General features: G+C 25.7%; 2 protein-coding genes across 4 annotated transcripts in view; both read right to left on the reverse strand.

Moving 5' to 3' along the window:
* The window catches only part of LOC122719603 (calcium/calmodulin-dependent protein kinase kinase 2), an 88,917-nt gene extending 76,912 nt beyond the window's left edge, over positions 1 to 12,005 (reverse strand). For all 3 annotated transcript variants that reach the window (XR_006347650.1, XR_006347651.1, XM_043945552.1), the window contains exon 1: positions 11,629 to 12,005. The gene's annotated coding sequence lies outside the window, so the exon portion shown is untranslated. The remainder of the gene's footprint in view (positions 1 to 11,628) is intronic.
* Positions 12,006 to 16,445: 4,440 nt separating this feature from the next.
* LOC122719595 lies at positions 16,446 to 18,839 on the reverse strand. Its single transcript, XM_043945544.1, has 3 exons — positions 18,678 to 18,839; positions 18,143 to 18,262; positions 16,446 to 16,805 (listed from the first exon to the last, which is right to left on the reverse strand). Exons 1-3 carry the CDS (start codon positions 18,837 to 18,839, stop codon positions 16,446 to 16,448), a joined length of 642 nt encoding a protein of 213 aa, XP_043801479.1.
* Between the last annotated feature and the right edge of the window lie 960 nt (positions 18,840 to 19,799).

A 19,799-nucleotide genomic window follows, 5' to 3' on the forward strand; every position in this document is an offset into this window, starting at 1 on the left:
TACAGAATCGTTCAAGAATTTTCCATTAGGATATTTTATATCTATAACAATATTTGCAACGCGATCGAAGTTTTGCACGATCGCCTAATATTTGCTGAACAAGATTGATAAACGCCAATGAAACGCTATTAGGAATCGAGAGTCGGTGTTAAGAAGTAGATGACTACATATAGATAAAGTTGACCGCGATCAGTTTAAATGGAGACAAACAACGCCAATTTAATCACGAATTGAGGTGTCTAGTGGAAAATGCCATATGAATATCAATTTTGTTTATCTGGTTATTGTTTCTATTTCGTTCGTTCCATTTTGAACGCAATTTAAAAGAAATGAGATTCCATATTCCCTGTAAAACTTTTTTCAAAAATGTGATATATATATTTATCTGGTTTCTCATTTTTCGCGCCCTTAAAAAATTTAACGATTTTGGGATCAAATTTGTTTAGAGATAAAGGAGAACTTCTTTTTATTATTTATAGTAGAAACAGATATTTTTACAATCTTTTCTGTAGGATAATATCTATTTCATTAAAAAGAAATATATTTATTATTTATTTAATAATTAATTAAAATAATACATGTATGCAATGAGAATTATTGAAAGATTATAAAAGATCGCATCTTTTCTTAGCGAAAAAATTAATTTTTATGAAAAACAATTTTTTCACGTATTTTTAACGTAGAAAAATTTAATACTAAAAATTATTAAATTTATAAATACGAATGAGGTATACATACATGTATTTATACGTATATTAATATTCGATAAAAGAATTGTAATTTGCATAATTATAATTTTTCATATTTCAAGTAATTTCTCATGAAATTTCCACTCATTTTATTAAATTCTCTTTCTCTCTTCACATTTTATTTATACAAATAAGACGTACACGTATCGTTCATTAAAAAATAAATTGTAAATCCTAGTGTGACATGTTTTTTAAAAAAACAAATACGCATACGAACCAATTTTCGATATATATTTTTTCAATCAGTTTAAACGTTCTCTTCTCTCAAAAACAGAAAAAAAGAGAGACTACAATTTTTCATTCGAAAACATAGCTTTTCTAAGAAATATCTACATACGACACAAGGTTGGATCAGAAGGTAAACTGTTACCTTATTTCGCTTTTCATTCTCTAAAGCACTTCCGGCTGTAGCATCATCATCCACTGGGGTCAACAAAAGCGAGCTGTTTCGAGTGAAGAGGAAAGTTCTTGTGCTAGAAGTCGCACGGTCCTATTCGAGCGAGCGAGATGCCTCAAGAAAATCGATAAACCCGGCCTTTAACCAAGGACATCACCTTTCGTGCCATGTATTCTTCATTTTTTCGTCTTTTTTTTTTTTTAATAACTCGGAATAATTACATAATTACAGAAAACATTTATCCTGGTGGTATTTGCGAGTAACGAATAACGAAGAGATGAAGAAAATTGATAAGGAAAATGGAATCGTTGATTTTCTTCTTTGTATAATTTTGGGATAAATGAAGCATTTAACAGTGTATATTTTAAAAATTTAAATATTGGAATATATTTATTTGTATCTAAATTTTTAATTGTAAGTATTTAAAAGTATATGTATAAATGATTAAAGAAGAATAATATTAATCATTATATCTGAAGTCATTATCTTTTAATCATATCTACGATATAAATATTATGTTTAAAATTACAAATAAATAACTGTTATACCAAATATTTTAAATAGAACTTAAAAATTATAAAATATTATATTTCCATCACTAACAAATTTATATCTCTCTTTCTTCAAAACATTCTATATAGAGATTCACTAACAAGTCTATCAAAGTATCAAGGAAAGAGAAACTGCAGAAGCAATTCCCACATCCCAACTAGGAATTGGATCCATTCAGAATCCGCGTTTGCAGCTATTTTAAGAGTGCTCGTATAAGAAATGTGAATGAGAAAAGAGAACAGATTAAACTAAACTATAATTGATCTATCTATTAAACTAATAAAAAACTATATTAAAGAATTCATTAAAACCAAGCATAGAAAGAAATAAGAATTTGACTTTAATAAAAATTGATTAATACATTATATACACATGAATATATATATATATATATATAATATTTTATATAATTATTTTCTTATTATATTCAGATGTACATTCTTGTAACGAAAACAACGAATACTTGATACATTGTTATTTATTCAAAGAAATCTGTTATTTTCTATCTAATAATTTCAATCAATTTTCGTTTCGTGATAGAGTGGATTATAGCTCAAAACTTTTCTATATTTATTTTCCAAATTTCCCTTAATGTTGTGCAATAACTTTTAATTCGCCTTGTTGCATCTATTGCATTTCTAAAAGAAAAACGAGTACGAATTGAATAAGAAAGAAAGTCGAATCAAAAGGGTTAAAACATCCTAAAAATGGCCACGTAAGAACTCGCGTAAAGCTCCGGGCAAAAATAAAAGAGGTCTTCTCTTGAGGGAATAGTCAGGAATCTCTCGCAATAAGAATAAAGAGTCCACGAATTTCACACCAAGACGAGTTCTTAAACTCGAGTTAAGTTTATCATCAACGTCGTTGTGCTCGAGAGCACGTGCATTATCTTCATCGGTGAATCATGCCAAGAAATAGAAAAGAATATATATATATATATATATATATACACGTGGAATAACGAGCAAATTTTAAAGCCAACCCATTCCCCCTTGTTTCTTCTCATCGATCAGATCCACGATAATACGGGTACTTTTAAAACTTGAGAAGAGAAAAAAAATGTCCACGAAGAAAATTTTCCCCGGTAAGGATATCTTCGAGGATCCATCGTGAAAAGTTAAACGGCAAAGGAGTCTTCCTACAATGGAAATTCAATACGTGGAATTTCTTGTTACTCGAACCTCCATTAACAACTATGTAAATATTTTATCGCTCGAAATGTTTTGCTTTCTATTTTTTTTTTTTTTTTTCTATAAGCTGTGCTTCTCTCATTTTTTCTCTTCTTTTTTTTTTTGAACGTGGGTGTATTTTTCATTCGGTTGAAAAGGTTGTCTCATCTTTGAGATTTTGAGTTGGTTCAGACTCTCAGAAGTTAGGTTTACGATGATCTTCGTTGTTTTCGTATCGAATGGGATAAAGACAAGCGTAAAAGAAGAGAAATGTAATAAGAACACAAAGACACTATGCTGTTCTATGAATTGTATTCTTCTGAAAGGAAAAATTGATACAAAACAAAGGCAAATATTAGGTATTGGATAACCCGTACGTAAAGTATGAAAACAAATTTGAGAATAGAAAAATATATTCTTTTAGGAAAGATGTAGCAATTTAAAACAAGGGTAAAATAAATGTAAAAGATGGAAAATATATTCCATGAATATACGAAAAGAAGAAAAATATATTGTGAAAATATAAGAAAATATATATATAAAAAAAAAGGAAAAAATAGAAAATTCTTTCTTCTTCGCGAAACGATATTCTAAATTGAAAAATATTTAAAAAAAAAAAAAAATACCATCGACAAATGAAAAATGATCGATTATATATGTATTTTTAACCCAAACTATTCTATACTTTTTCAAACAAATCCCTTTCGTTTATTAATTTTTATATATCTATTTTTTTTTTTTTTTTAGACGAAACGAAATTCAATTGAAAATATTACAAAGTAAGTGATAAAAATTTTATATCAATTTGCTAATATCCTCCGTCAATTTATCGACGATTCGTTCGAAGAAAGAATAAAGTATCCGCGAAAACTCATCTCAGTTGCAATTTAGTCGATCCAATTACAAAAAGAAGTTTCTCAAACACTCAGAACCTTTTTGGGGTCGAGCTGCCGCGTATCCGACAGAGGCTTTTATCGAGCCAGATGGCCGACCTTGCACGGATCAAACTACTAGCCTCGAGGATCTTACTCTCCACTGTCACCGAGGATCTCTCCTCTTTTTGTACACTCCGACCGAGGAGTACAGTCACCCTACGTGAAACGAAGATTAACACAGAGAATTGTGCATGATTTATTTGCGTCACTCGAGCGGACAGGCCTTCCATTTCTTTATTTTTGTTTTTCTTTTTTTTTTTTTTTTTTTTTTCAACGTTTTGACATTTGCTATCGAATAAGTGGCCGAATGACGTAATTCATTGATAATTGAACGATATTCGATCGGCTGCCCCCTGTAGAGCGTCATACCAACGATATCACGTTATCCTTATTTACAGTTTTATTTTTCGATCGAACGGAGATTGATCTCGAATTAAAATTATTATCGATTGATAGAAGTCAATGATGGATTATATTGTACATTATGAGCGGTTCGTGGAATAATGGATAATTATATAACGCTTAAGTGATGAGTAGTATATTTCTTTTTTTGATGTTCGAATTATGGAAATTAATACTTTTTTTTTTTTTAAATATAGGATAATTATGTGCATAATAAAATAGTAGTATGGCAATTTTATTTAATATACGCGAAATAAACAATTGATTTTTCGAGATTTAAATATTTAAACGTTAAAAACAAGTAATTGGAGAGAAGAAACGATAAGTTCTTTTTTTATTGATTCAGAATAATTTATTAATTGTCTCGAATCAACAACGAATCTATTATAGTTATTTATTATTATTAAAAAAATAATTTGTTAAATCAATTTATAAATATGTCTTATGTTCTTGAAATTCTTCTCCTCCTGACAATGTCACGAATTTTCTCTCATTACTTTCTGAAAGCGTTTATTATCCAGGAATAATTTAACGTATAAACAAAGGATGTCATCTGATTCTAAAGAATGGATTTATCTTCATAAATCTGGTTGATAAAAACAGCCTCGGCATGGTTATTCAATTAGAAGTTTAAGAGCTTTGTTTTAATTAGAAAAGAATGGATTAAACGAGAAGGATAAAAAATGAATAAAGAGATTAACTAAAATACGTGTTATTACGTTTTAAGTTCATAACTTTTTAATTATGATTAATTAAATCTGTTACAATTTCTTAAATCTGTCAAGAAAAATAGCAATTTTTTGCTAAAATTTATACAATAATGATTTTACATATTAATACTCTGTTTTGAATAAAATTAAAAAAGATATGAGAAAATAATTTTCTTTCATCTCAAATTATTAAAATTATTGATCATTATTTTCTAGAAATTCTTAAAATTAAAGAATTAAAAAATAATTTTTCTACTTTTGACTCATCATTTAATTTTTTCTATTCTCAAAATAAACTCACATCAACCTTTCAATGATTTACTCTCAAAGTGAAAGAATTTCCTTTTTTCTTTTCTTCTAAAGACCAAAACTTAATCATATCGTGTACATTTATTTCCACAAAGAAACTTCGAACGAGAGAAAAATAATGAAATCTAAATTCTTTTAGATTTTAGATTTTAAAATAATACTTATTCTTTAAAAATAATATTTTGAAAATAATATCCCATCATCTAAAAAAAATCATAAATAATAATAATAATCAATATATATATATATAATCTACTATAACTTATTATCATAATCTGAAAAAAATTTCACAAAATCTAAATCTCAACAGAAACTTAATTACTCAAAAAAAAAAAACTTGCACAAACGTTTTCAATTCAAATCAAATCCGAGAAACCAATTTCTCTCTTTTTCTATTCAAAGATAATAATTTTATTTCTCTAATCCCAACCAATGGAAATGGAAACACGCAAAAGTGTCGTCGGTCAATCCTCTATTTTTTCGTACTCGGTTTTATTATAAATCGATACACCGTGCAAAGAGAACGAACGACCAAACTGAAAGGTGAAAGAAAAAGAAGAAAAGAAGAAAAGATGAAAAAAGATCTTCGAAATGAATGAATCCTTTCCTTTCGAGGAATCAACGATCTTTCTGCGAGGTCGTTGTGACTGCAAACAATTTGATTATGTAAACGAAAGGGAAGCAAGATAAATCACGACTAATATTACGGTCCATCTGTTATACTATTATATAAATGACAATTTAGAAATGTACATGACAGAGAATATCTAGAAAAATCTAGGAAAATATGAAGAAAGGTCAGTATTATTCTCTTTTATAGGATTTCGATATTCAAAGTTATCAGAGATTCTGCGTTATATAATCATGAAATTTGTAAGTTTGTTTCCTTTCTTGTTTTTTGAACAATTGTCGTGGTTGATCTTTTTATGTCTTTTTATGTTTAATGTCAAGAGAATATACAATTATTATAATACAAACTCTCATTGGTAAAGCTTGATTAGTCTAAGATTGAAATATATGTTAAAATTAAATAGAAATTAAAATTTTAGAAAACTTTTATAAATTCTCTATTTTTATCAAGAATTAAAATGGTTAAAGTTAATCCATGCTTAAATTGATCTACTATATATACTATGAATATAATTACTTTAATATATGTAAATATTATGAATTTGATAGATACTTTGATATATTATTCATGTTATTTAGACACGTTAATTATATTCTGAAAATAATAATGATTATTTAATTACTATCAAGAATTGTAATTATATTTTACTAATTTGTTTAACTTACTTAAATTATATATTTTTGTTTTTTGTATATTATGCACATTCTTTAAATGTATAAAAATTCCTATTTTAATAAATTAATAATGCAAATAATTTTGAAAAAGAAAACGAAACTACTTTTAAATGTACTATATAAATATATGAAAAAACGAACTCATTGCTTAAGGATACAAATATATGAAGAAATCCACCGTTCAGAAGGTTAACAAGCTCTATCACTCTGTATCATGATCTTTTCGCAAGTTCGTTAGTGGGTTCTATTTAAAAAGATAAAAATGACCTTGAAATCTTTGAGAAACATCTTTATTTCACATCGTGTTATAAACGATTCCAAATCACTTAATTTTGCCTGATACAACATTTTTTTCTATTTTCTATCGTTCTGTAACTATAACTCGGTTAATCCTAAAATACTTTTGATACATATAACGTTATGAATTTTTTTTTTTTAAATTACAAAACTGATTCGAGGATGAAAAGATAAAAAATTTATTTTTATTATTAAAAATTCTACTCGTTTTTTAAAAAATATTCGTTTTGATTTTAATGTTCATAAAAGTGTAGCTACTTAAGTTTTACTAAGATTACTAAGTACTTATTAAAATTTATTAAGGTCCACTATATATAAATCTTTGATATTATATTATAAAGTAACTTGCATAAATGAAACATCTTGCCAAGAAATTCATCTAATCCAAAAATCTTGATTTTCACTAAAATTTGTCTATATGTAGAATATAATGAATTAAATATTTATAGATTAGATTCTTTCATTTAATAAAATCCATATTCGAAATTCGAATCATTATGTTTCGAATAAAATGTTGCCTGGAAGTATTTTTTACAATAATGTGATAAAGATACTAAAAATCTAAATATTTTATATATTTAAATTTTTTATCTAATATTATTATAGAGTTATATTTAAAAAAAAAAATATCCAATCTTTAAAAATCCTATTCACTCTCTCAAGTTATCTTGATATGTCTTATAGTAATTTCAATACCCTCAAAATTCTAAATCTAAATATATCTTATTATTATAAGTTTTATTTGCAACAAATGCTCTAATACTTTCGTGAGCCATTGTACTATATATAATAAAATATATAAAAGTCCGAATATAGCGTGTCTGAAAGAAAGTTTTAACGATAATTTGCGGTCGACGATCGCTCTTTTCGGTAGTGACTTATTTCCTTCGATCACGCCAGTAGTTGGATAAAAATAATTTGAAGTCCAATTTAATTCCGTAAATTGATAAAAATTGAAATAAAAAAAAAAAGTTTTTGATTTATCTATTTTTATATCATATATTAGCAATAATTAAATATTATTTCATTGGAATTCATATAGAACTTCCGGTTCGGGAATAATTTTCGAGATTTTCATTCATGCCAAACATGAAATTTTTTTTATTAAAAGGAGATTTTATATCGTGTGATTTTAATAAAAAAAATCCTTATGTATTATTCATTAATTCTATTTTATTAATCTCAGAGGAAAAGCGAAATTTCGAATTAATTTAATAATTAGGTAAAGAATGAGATTTTTCGATATAAATTTTAAAATTGTTGAAAATTAATATTGAGATAATTTTTATATAATATTTATTTAATTTCGGATTGAGATTTGGCGAATCATACAACGAGAAAAAATTTAATATGTATATTCGTTACAAAAAAAAAAAAACCAAAGTTTCGCCTGAATAAATCCCAATAAAAAGAACGAAAGAAATTTAATTAATAATGTAACTGAATTGACGTCCAATTCTGATAAAAAATTCAAACTCTCATCGTCGAGTTTCGTCTTCGATTCCATCGATTTTCCTCTCACGAGAACACCCCGAAAAGGTATTGACAAGAACATCGAGACGTTAAGTTTTTTTGGCTGACAAACTTTCGTGCTGGCAAATAAAACGTGACTAATTAAAAATGCATAAAGCACCGCGGTTTATTTTCGTGCACCACGTATCGAGACGTAGGCGTAGGCGTGTGTAATTTGGTGTTAGTGGAGAGATGCGGTTTACGTGTCAATATGAAATTCGTGGGTAGTTTCTTGCAATATTCGTCATAGGATCCGATTCCTCCAGAAAATAAAATGGTAAAAGGACGTAAAATGTGACCGAAGCGATTTTCGTGAAGAATTTTGTGTTAAAAAATAATTCGATACAAATGCTAATATGTAATTTACAATAAATAACATCAAGAGAAAAATAAAAGTCAACGACGATAGCAAAAGAAAACATGGACAATAAACGAAAGGAAACAATTAAAACTGATCAACCACTGATAAAAAACAAAATGGAATTATTATGAAAAATCCAATTATTCTTTTCGACAAATATCGAACAATATGAAAAAGGAAAAATTAGTGATAGAAGCATTCGATATAAGATGATCTATTACAACAGAAATTTATTCGATTGTTTACAGAGTTCCCATTGTTCGCCGATTTTAATCAAATTTATATATGTGGCAATACGTTTTCTCGACATGAATCGAAAATAAGCAAGAATTTTTCTTTATTCAAAAACCCGTCGAAACGAGCGAAATAATTGATAGATCACCAAATGTATAGTTTTTTTACTCGAATAAAAGAAACGCAATTTGTTCTATTTATTTGTTTTCTATATATATGCGAATCGTAACATGTCGCAAACATATCGCGCAGTGAATGGAAATTTTCACCGGGAAATACTCGGAAAATTTACTTTACATTCATTCTAACTAAATATTCCCTTGGTCGGTATTTATATAAAAATTCAGACAATGTTTCTTTAACCATATAAAATTCAAAAATTAAACAACATAGGAAGGGAAATATTATGTTTCGTAATAAGTTTAAAAAAAAAAAGGAAATTATGATTTTTAATTCTTATTTAATCAACAAATAATTTTATAATTTATTTATTAGTATAATTAATTAAGATGATCTTATAATCTATTTATCATTATAATGTATTATTTTTTAATAATTAAACATTTATAAAAATTATTTACAAAATTTGAAATTAGAAGGAATATCTTTATAAAATTTTCTCGAATAATGACTATCTTTTATAATAATTTGTAAATCCTACAATTAAGATATTTATTTTTTATCTTTTTTTAAAAATCTAAGGTTATTAAAATCTCTTTCTTTTTTCTAGAAAATATTTTCATAATATCAAATGTTAATTTTTGAGTTTTCAAAATCACATTCTTGCTTTCAATTCTTTCGAAAGACCTTCTAACATCAATTTTTAAAAATTAACACCTCTTTCTCCTTTACAAACGATATTTCTTTAAATTAATTCTTATATATCACTTTTTAAGAATCAATAATCCTTTCTACTGAATAAACAATATCTATTCGATTTCGAGCATTGATTCTCAATTTTTCAATGATTTTTTTTATCCTTCCTTAAATCTTTATAATGTCTCTTTATAAAAATCAATATCCCAATTTTCCTTCAAAAAATTCTGTATTTCTGTATCATTAATCTTTGATAATCTTTTGGTTTCAAACTATCTCGCGAAGACTTGTACTCATCGGTTTTAACAAGTTTCCCCGCACATTCAAGAAAGTAACGCCCACGAATCGGTAGCAATACGTTCCCCGTTTATATTCCAGGGTTTCCTACTGCCAAACAGAATCTGTACAAGAGTAAAGAGTACATACTTACATAGTTAACTAATGATATCCAGAGATTTAAGCAGTCACGCGAGATACCTTGTCGGCAGAGACAAGGCCTCTTAATTACGGTTTTATCGTGTAACATGATGCAAGTATTCGAACGAATTTACTTTTCGAGGTGAAACGTGAATTTGCGCCGAACTTTTGAATAATTCATTTATTCCTTGAGTAATTTGATTTGGATCGTGAATTGGGGAAAAAAATCTTGTATTTTGTGACACAAGTTTTTGATATTTAGTGTAATGTAATTGTTCTTCGTCAAAGAATATTGTACAGAATAATAAATAAGAATTATTCTTATTTTTTAAATTTTGATAAAAGTTCGCGGTATTTCAAATTTTCTAGTTTTAAAAATGTTATATTGTACGCGGATATTTCGTAGAAAAAAGTTTGTAATATTTCAAATTTCTTTTTTTTTTTATTTTATGTTTGATAAAAATTCATGGTATTTCGAATTTTATCCCTGACAAAAAAATTTATGGAATTCGAAATAAAAGAATTTATGAAAAAAAAATATTTTATTTTTATATTCTCTCTATGTTTCCATATTCAATTATTCTATTTTTCGATTTTTATATTTGGCAAAAGATCGAATGAAATAAAAATATTTTATACAATTTTGGATAATTTAAAAAATCTATTGATTCGAAATAATCAACTTGATTATTAAATGATATTGTTGGGTCGTAAGTGATGATAACAAATTTTCAGTTTTATAATTAGATTAAATTTCTTCATTTCTTCAAATAATGAAGAAATTTAATTTTTATTAGTATCTTATATTATATTTTACTAAATTAATATTTTTTTTATAAAGAATTATATTTTTTATAATAAAAAAGAAATAAAAATATGAATAAAGTTTAAATAAAGTCTAAACTACTGCATAACTTATTCTTGTGTATTAATCACGACTTAATGATACCAATTAAATAGCATTATTATTATTATTTTATAATTATAATTATAATAATAATAATGTTTTATAACATTAGAAATAGAAATCTATATATTATCAAATTATTATATTTCACATCATTATTTGTCAACACTAATCTATTTGCTTTTATAGTTAAATTCCTAGATTTTAGATTAGAAAACAAAATATAATGAATTATAATTTCTAAATGTTTTTCTTGCATAGTCAAATGAAATTCAGATCTATATAATGCATGTGAAATTAATGATAAATGTGTCCCCCTAGCGGGCCCTGACTAAACCTATGTATTTAAATTCATACAAAACCGCGCGCTTTCTTCCACCGCCATGTCTAATTTTCAAAACAAATCATCTATCATACTTCGCTTATTATTCGCTTCTTATCCTTTCCAAATATTATATAAATGTATGCACGCGATTATGCACATGCTCCAACATGTTTCAATAAAAATAATAACAAACACGTCAAAAATCAAAACGGAAAATTAAGAGTCTCTTACCTCATCGCGATGCGATGATAGGGCGTCATATATAACGTCGTTTCCTACTCATCCTTCTTCCTACTGAATCGAAAAGCAAATTTCTTCTTCTATAGATGAAAAGGGAATAGAATTGTGTCCAATATACGTAATACACGGTCGATTAATCAAATTCTCGATTCGAATGGAATACAATACAACACATAAAATAAATGAAATAAAGATAACACTCACGACCGAAACTACGAGGCAATAATAAAACGAAAAAACAACGTAAAAACTTCGAGTCGAGCACAATTATTACTTTTTACCGTTGCACGCAATTAAATTTTACGTTTTTTCTTTCGTTTCGCGTTTACCCTTATGTACACGTTGTTCGTTACACACTTATACCGACGATTAACAGGATACGTATTACTTGGTCGACTGACGAGCCTCGACTGCCGCCCCGATGCGAAGCTCACTTCATGGCATCCCTACTTGTGCCCGCTTCCCCCACTAAGGGTTCACAGTCTGATACGGTTAAGGTTATGAATTTCGTTGAATTTGTCTATCCTAAAATTCTAAATATTTTAGCGTTCCAAATATCGTTCCAAGAAATGAAATATGATGCATTATTTATATATAAGTATTTGCATAAAATACGTTTTATATTTAAACTGATTTAGGGAAGTTATATGTAAAAATTCTATCAATCTTGAATTCGAATTAAATAAAACAGGTTATAAATATTTTTTCGAAGAAGACAATTTTAAGTGAGATGAAATGTTAGCTTCTTTTTTCTATTAACAACGTAATATATTATTTTACTTATTTATGATATGTTTTCTAATAATTATAGAAAATTTTATTACGTTTTATACGATTTTGTTGAAAACATAAAATATAAATGCAACGAATCTGTCTCGTTAAAACTTTCTACGAAACATTTTCTACAAAATAAATACAATCCTTTTTCTTTCAAACGGTTAAAATTGTTTATTTTTTTAAATACATTTGTAAATAATAGAAATACATATTAAAAAATAATCAATGACAAAATGTACGACAAAAAATAATTATACCTTTTAGCTCATATTTTTTTATATATGAAAACTTTTTACACGATAAATTAATAATTCACGAGAATTGAATGCAACGCGAAAATAAAACAATCAATTAAAATGAGAAAAAACTATTTTTGATAAAATTGATTGCAAATATAAAAAACGTACAAACAAGAAAAAATTAAAATATTAATATTATATGTTTTCAATATATATTCTATAATATGTATTAAAAAAAATAAAGAATCTTCAAGAAAATATCAAAATATTCGCAATTAAAGAATTATAAAAAAGAATAATAACATTTTTGATATTCAATTTTATCAATGATCAAGACAACGCGATATATTAGATATATTAGATATATATATATATATATAGCATGAAATATGATTTGAATTTATTAATAAAATCATACAAATATCTCAATAGCATTAGTATTTTAGTATTGGAATTCATTACGTAATGGAATTTACACGAACTATGAATAACATTGGTAGAATAAAGCTTTGTCGCATAGAAAATTAAATTTAAATAAAAATACAAATTTAAAAGAATTAACATTAAAGAAGATCGATATACACGTACGCGTGAGAGTTGAATTTTCAATGAAGATATGAAATCGTGTAAATGCTATTTTAATTATTACTGATTCGATAAAATGATCTAAATTCACTTTAAATTTATATTAAATTTTCTTCATATTTCATGGTTATTGGAAAAACGATGTTATAAATTGACGAATATTAATCAAAACGACTAAGTATCCGACCGTTTTCCAATAATGGAACGTTTCCTTTACCACGATTCACGTTTTCCACGAATCACTGTAACCGATAATTAGTTCCGGCGGAAACTAAACCCAAGGATATATGTGTACACAGTTCACAATGCATGTCACACTTTGAAACCGCGGAGGACTCGTTAAAACTTTAATATCGAATGCTTCTACAAAACCATTTTATGTACTTGCATTTACTGCTAACATTTCTCGCAACTCGTATAGTACTTTTTAAAAATAAATTAACTGCTTAACTAACACTGGACGTGCTTAACTAACTTTGCGACGTTATTTTACAAATAAATATGCTAATCAGAAATTGTTACTTGAGTCGAGTGACGAACATTGTATAGAAATTAAACAAAAAAAAAAAAAAAAAGATAATATAGAAAAAAAAATCTTACTTCATGGAAATAATTTGAGAAAATGAGATTAATTTTGTGTGTGCCAAATTGCGTTAATTAAAGATTATTATATACAAATAATTTTTTGTGATACTTAATTATTTAGAGAAGCAAATAATTAACTAGAAAGCAACTATAGCCGTCATATTTCTATTAACTAATTGCCAAATGATAATTATAACAATCATATTTTTACTAAAAAAACCAATAATAAAGTTATTTTTTATATTGCAAACAATTTGATAATAAAATTAATTTCAATAAAATTAAAAAAGAAACATTATACTCATCACTATTGTGCCCAAATGTCCTTTCCATTTGTTTTAGAATTTGATGTGATCTCATGATTTTCTTTATTTTATTTTCTGTTCAATATGTTAAATATAATTATTTTTTTCTGATGAAGATTAATATACTTTGAATAGAAAAAATATAATTTTTTTTTATTAAATTTTTATACTATAAAAACCAAATTACGAAAATAATAACTATAACTTTTTTTTCAAAAATTAAGGATTTCTGTTAATTAATTCTATAATTTCTTCTTGAAATAAAAGAATACTAAAAAAAAGAATCTGCAAAAGAAATATATATCAATTAGTTAATTCAAATATAAAATAATAGATAAATGGATAAATAATTTTACCTTTCATTTACTTCATTTGGTTACAAAATATTTATTCTTCATCATTCTTTATTTTATTTTGACATTATTAAATATATAATAAAATAATGTATGTTAAAATTCTATAAATTTCTTTTTGTTTCAATCTATGCTTCTTTTTTTTATCGTATAATATTTTACATAAACTGAATCAAATATTTAAAAGTTATTCGAATGTTTAATTATATATAAAAAGAATATTATATTTCATTGTGAAAATATCATCGAGTTTTTAACGATTCGTGCAATTGATTGTAATATTATACCTTTTGACAGCTTTCTTCAATAAGTAATTTAAATTTACAGCCAGTTGATTACGTGAAAAATTTATTAATTTTCCATTACTTTGTACGCCATAAAATTCATAGCCATAAATTTTATTTAATAAATTGCACAATCTGTAAATTTTAATTTAATTATTAAATGATTTATTTACAACAATTAATTTTTAAATTTTAAATTAAAAGATTATCCAATCAATTATAATCATTCTCATCCATACATAAATCTGGTTAAAAGAGTAATCCATTTACATAATAATTCAGATAAAAATTCTTTTTTCAATATACATTCTTAATTAATTATGAATGTTATATTTTTTTATTGAAATTTATTCTAAAAAAAAAAATAAATCTTTATTAGAATCTATTCTTGCTTTTCATGCTATTTTTATAAGAAATTAATATTCAAGAAGTTAAAGGATTACATATTATATCATATGCAGTATGATACAAGGAATTTCACCAAATTTGAAAATTTTTCAATAATTAGTTCCAATAGCATAATTCTAAAATTATTGGTCCATTAAAGCATCACATGGAAGTATACAAAAAAGAATTGAATGTTATCAAGGGCTTCTACTGTACTTATTCCAAAAGAATTTCTTCCTTGCTCAAAAGCTGCTTATTTATCGAAAGCTTTCTCGATCTCTAAAAGGTTATCAGAAGAATTTCCTTTTTTTTCGTCTTTTTCGCACACGTTCCATGGGAATTATCTACTTATACTTTATTTGCTCTCAATACTTTTTCTCATTTTATCCTGTTCCATTTTATTCCTCGATATTTCAATGTTGGAAAAATTTCAGTTAACTTCATCATCAATATCGGACGTTTACCTTCCGTAATTCTTATTCATTAAACCAGTCAATTTCTCCACTTCGACAGTTGAACATTTGCTCGATGTGTTATTTATTGGAAAGAAATAAAAAATAAATTTGAAAAATGATAAAAAATTCAAAAGAGGGAATAAACTTTATAACATAATATAATAGTATAATATAATAGAATAGTATAATATAATAAAATTGAAAATAATAGAATGTTTTTTTTTTTCGAAAAAAAAAAGAAAATAAAAAATCTCTTTATTCGTACATACACTTCATGATTTTTCTTCTTCTTCTTATTTTCTACAATTGATCGATTTTTCTCCATTTCGAAAAGAGTCATTCAGAATGTTTCTTAAATGAAAATCCTTCAAACACTTTAAAATAATCTCATACATTTATTATCATCTTCTAATCCAACGTTTTTCAATATAACATATATCGACAGTGAAGAGCATTTTAAATATTTTGAAAACAATTGCAAAATTGCATTCATCGTCCATTAATAATTATTAAAAATATACAATGTGTAACATTGAAATTTATTATTCATTGAACAAAGTCAAAATCAATTTTACTTATGCTCTTCTCTTAAGTATCTACTTACATTATGCTTTTCCAAAATTTGTTAACAACTAATACGCTAGAAATATAAAAATCTTTGAGGTATTGAACTGAGATACGATTTAAAAAATAAAATTAAAAAATTAAAATAAAAAAATATCCCTTAATAACATCTTCTTCATTTTCCCCATTAAGAATCATCTATTCATTTCCAATTATTTAACAATTTATGAAAATCATCGTTAAGTCCGTCTTCTAGGTCAGTTATGAAGCGCCTCTACTTTCTCCTGTACGCCGTGGGATAATCCGTCAAAATGCTGCCAGTTGAAAGAATGGCACCTGGACCGCCTAAGAGTCCACCTTTGTTCGCCAACCATCCGTTACCACCGAAAAATCCGGCTGGTTCCACTCTGTTAGTGTAAAACCCGGAATCAGTCAAACTGGCGAGATTCAATAAATTATTCGCGTTGCTTAATTGCTTCCCCTCCTCTTGGTTCCGAAATCCAAAATTATTCAACGCCTCTTTGAGCTGAGTGACACGATTCTGGAGAGTCTGCGGGTCGATCTGAAGATTCTGGACCAATGGCGTGAAAAACCAGGAGAAGAGGCTTGGTTTCGACGTGGTGCTTGTTTCAGGCTGAAAATTAATGTTAGTTTGTTAGAAGAGTTATTTAATGATGGGATAAAAATGAATAAGTGGTACGAAGAGCTTGATATAGAATATATCTTGAAATATAATCGAGTTTTATTTTTTTATTCGATGGAATTTAAATTATGGGAGAATTTGGGATGGAATATTTTTTATCATGTTGGAAAATTTAATAATTGGAACGAAGAATTTGGGAATTTGAAATATTCTTTTATATATTGGATTGATAAAATTGAGGTGAAGAATTTGGTTGGTACAATTGAGATTCCTTTTTATTGGATTGATAGAATTTAATAATTTAATAAGAAGAGTTTAATTAATTAATTTAATTTAATTTAAATATATATATATAAATAATATAATAATATATAATAAAATTTAATTTAATAAGAATTAATAATTTAATAAATGCAGCAAAAAATTTAGTGCATAATTATGATTCCCTTTTTTTTTTATTGGATTTTAAAATTTGATTTAATAATTGGGATGGAATATTGATGTCCGTGAGAAATTTTAAAGTTTTTTTATGGAGATAAAAGAATTTTATAATTGGGATAATAGAGTGCAATTTAATTATATACAATGAAAAATTTGGAATGTAATAATTTAATTTAAGAAATAATTGAAAAATATGTAAATTAAATCAACGATTGGAAAAAATTTATATTTGATTACAATACCAAAGAGAAAGAATCAAAAATTTGAGTTCATTTGCTTTTTTATAAAATTTATATTAACATTTTTTTTCTAAATTGAGAAAAATAATTTAATAAGAGTTTCAAAACATATAAATTCGAGAATATAATTTTATAATTAAGGATTAATATTATATATTATAATTATTTAAATAAGATGATTGTCTATAATTAAAATGAATAATAGAATTACAGTTTCTTCGATTATATATATTACTTACGATAAAATATTTTTACTATTTTTGTTTTATACCTTCGAATCAGATCACATTTCAATTTGGATAAATCTAAAATCTATATTACAGTCTTAAAAAATTTTTTTATACTTTTCCTCGAGGATTAAGGAAGATTATTCTTTTCTGTCAAACCTAAAAAAGAACTAAAATTTAAAATAACCACCGTAAATCTTGCGAAAAGCGTAAAAAATTGGTGTTACACACGTTTTATAATCCACATACATATAAGGTATAAAACACGATTTATAATCCCAGAAGTGTTTTACTTTATTTTTGCAAAGTATTGTATAACAAGTACTCCAGTGCTTTGTGCTTTGACTATTGTATCCATTGTGCTTCTGTTTCGAATGTATATCTTCCTCGAGTGGATCAATTATATACCTTCGATACTTACAGTTTGAATGTTGTTCAATGTTGACGTGATATTAGAATCTTGATCCACGGTATCTGTCAGTTTCACATCGTCAATTTTATCAGACGATTGATCTGGGGATTGAGCGTATGATCCAACAATCTAAATATTCAAGAAGAGAAAAAATGAAATAAATAATATTAAGTTCTTTCGAAATAATGAAATTAAAAATACATTTGAACTGGATTAATTTGAATAAAATACATCTTTTGATAAACACATGATATCAAAAAGCACAAAAATTATACAAATATCAAATTCCTTCGAAATAACAATGGTAATAATCTAATAATTCAATCTAAATATTGGATAAAAAAAAAAATAAAAAGCTACAAAATACTATATTCTACAAAATTAAATTCATAAATTGTGTAAATAAAATATATTCATAAACTTCTGTAAAAAAAACACTCAAATATATATATTAAATTCTAACAATGATATATCGTGCACACATAATGTCATCCCACGTAAATGAACGTAAATAAGAAACAGATAATTCAGAAATACGATTTACCAGTAAGATCAACATCAAAACCGACGACATCGTTTCCAAAATCGATTTCCTCGACAATCCCAACTTCCGCCGAGGGAAAGCACTCACGTAAGTTTCCACGAAGTGCAATAATCGAAGTGCAACTGCGTGAACCGTTCCCGCATTCGACAGTCTATATACCATTTCTCCGTTGAACAAAATTTCTCTTATCGAATGGAGGTACCCTCATACGCTCAATACATCACTGATAACGTTATGATTACCAAATTATACCAGTTTCACGTCACGGAAATTTGGAGTAATCTTTTCTATCGCGTTTCAATTTGTTAATTGAAATTAGTTAACTCTAGATGCTAAAAGTTGAAAAGTTATCCTTAAGCAAAAAGAAAAAAAATATCATTTTTGTTTCTTATTTAGAAGGTATCATAAAATATGATATTTAAATGTAATTTTATATGTATTCACTTTTATTATCATAAAATTTGTTCAGCAATAATATTTTTTCAAGCAAATTTAATTGTGTATATGATTTTAATTAATATTTATTTATTTATTTATTTATAAAGATTTAAGTAATTTAATCGATTAAATAAGATCACTTAATTTTTCTCTTTTGTTAGTTTTATTGTTCAATTTTTATTACAAATAAATTTGTATTTATAAGCATTTTTATATATCAAAATCTTCATATAGGTAGGTACATTTATTAAAATTATTTATCTTTTATTACTATCCGCCTACAAATTGTTAATTAAAAAATGAAACTTTACTTTCTCTTTTTTTTATATTTTATTAAATGAAATTTCATTCACTGAAACAAATCATAATCAAATTTTAAAAATATTCTAGGAAAATTCCTTTTAACACAATTAAGCGAGTCTTGAACAAAGCTTATTAGAATAAATTCTAAGAATTAAAATCTGTTGAACGTGAATAGTATATTATTTATTTATATCAACTTTTACTAATTTTCTTAACAAATAAAATGCTAATTAATATGAGAATATGAAGAACAAAAAATAAATTCCACTTCCAATTTAAAAAAAAATTCTCATTAAAATATATATAAATTATGAATTTACTGAAGCGAAATATGAGATTTATAATATTTCCAAGTACAGATGTTTTCCAAGAAGAGAAATA

The sequence above is a fragment of the Apis laboriosa genome, unplaced genomic scaffold (assembly GCF_014066325.1).
Source record: "Apis laboriosa isolate Shangri-la unplaced genomic scaffold, ASM1406632v1 scaffold85_cov150, whole genome shotgun sequence".
NCBI classification, from domain to species: domain Eukaryota; kingdom Metazoa; phylum Arthropoda; class Insecta; order Hymenoptera; family Apidae; genus Apis; species Apis laboriosa.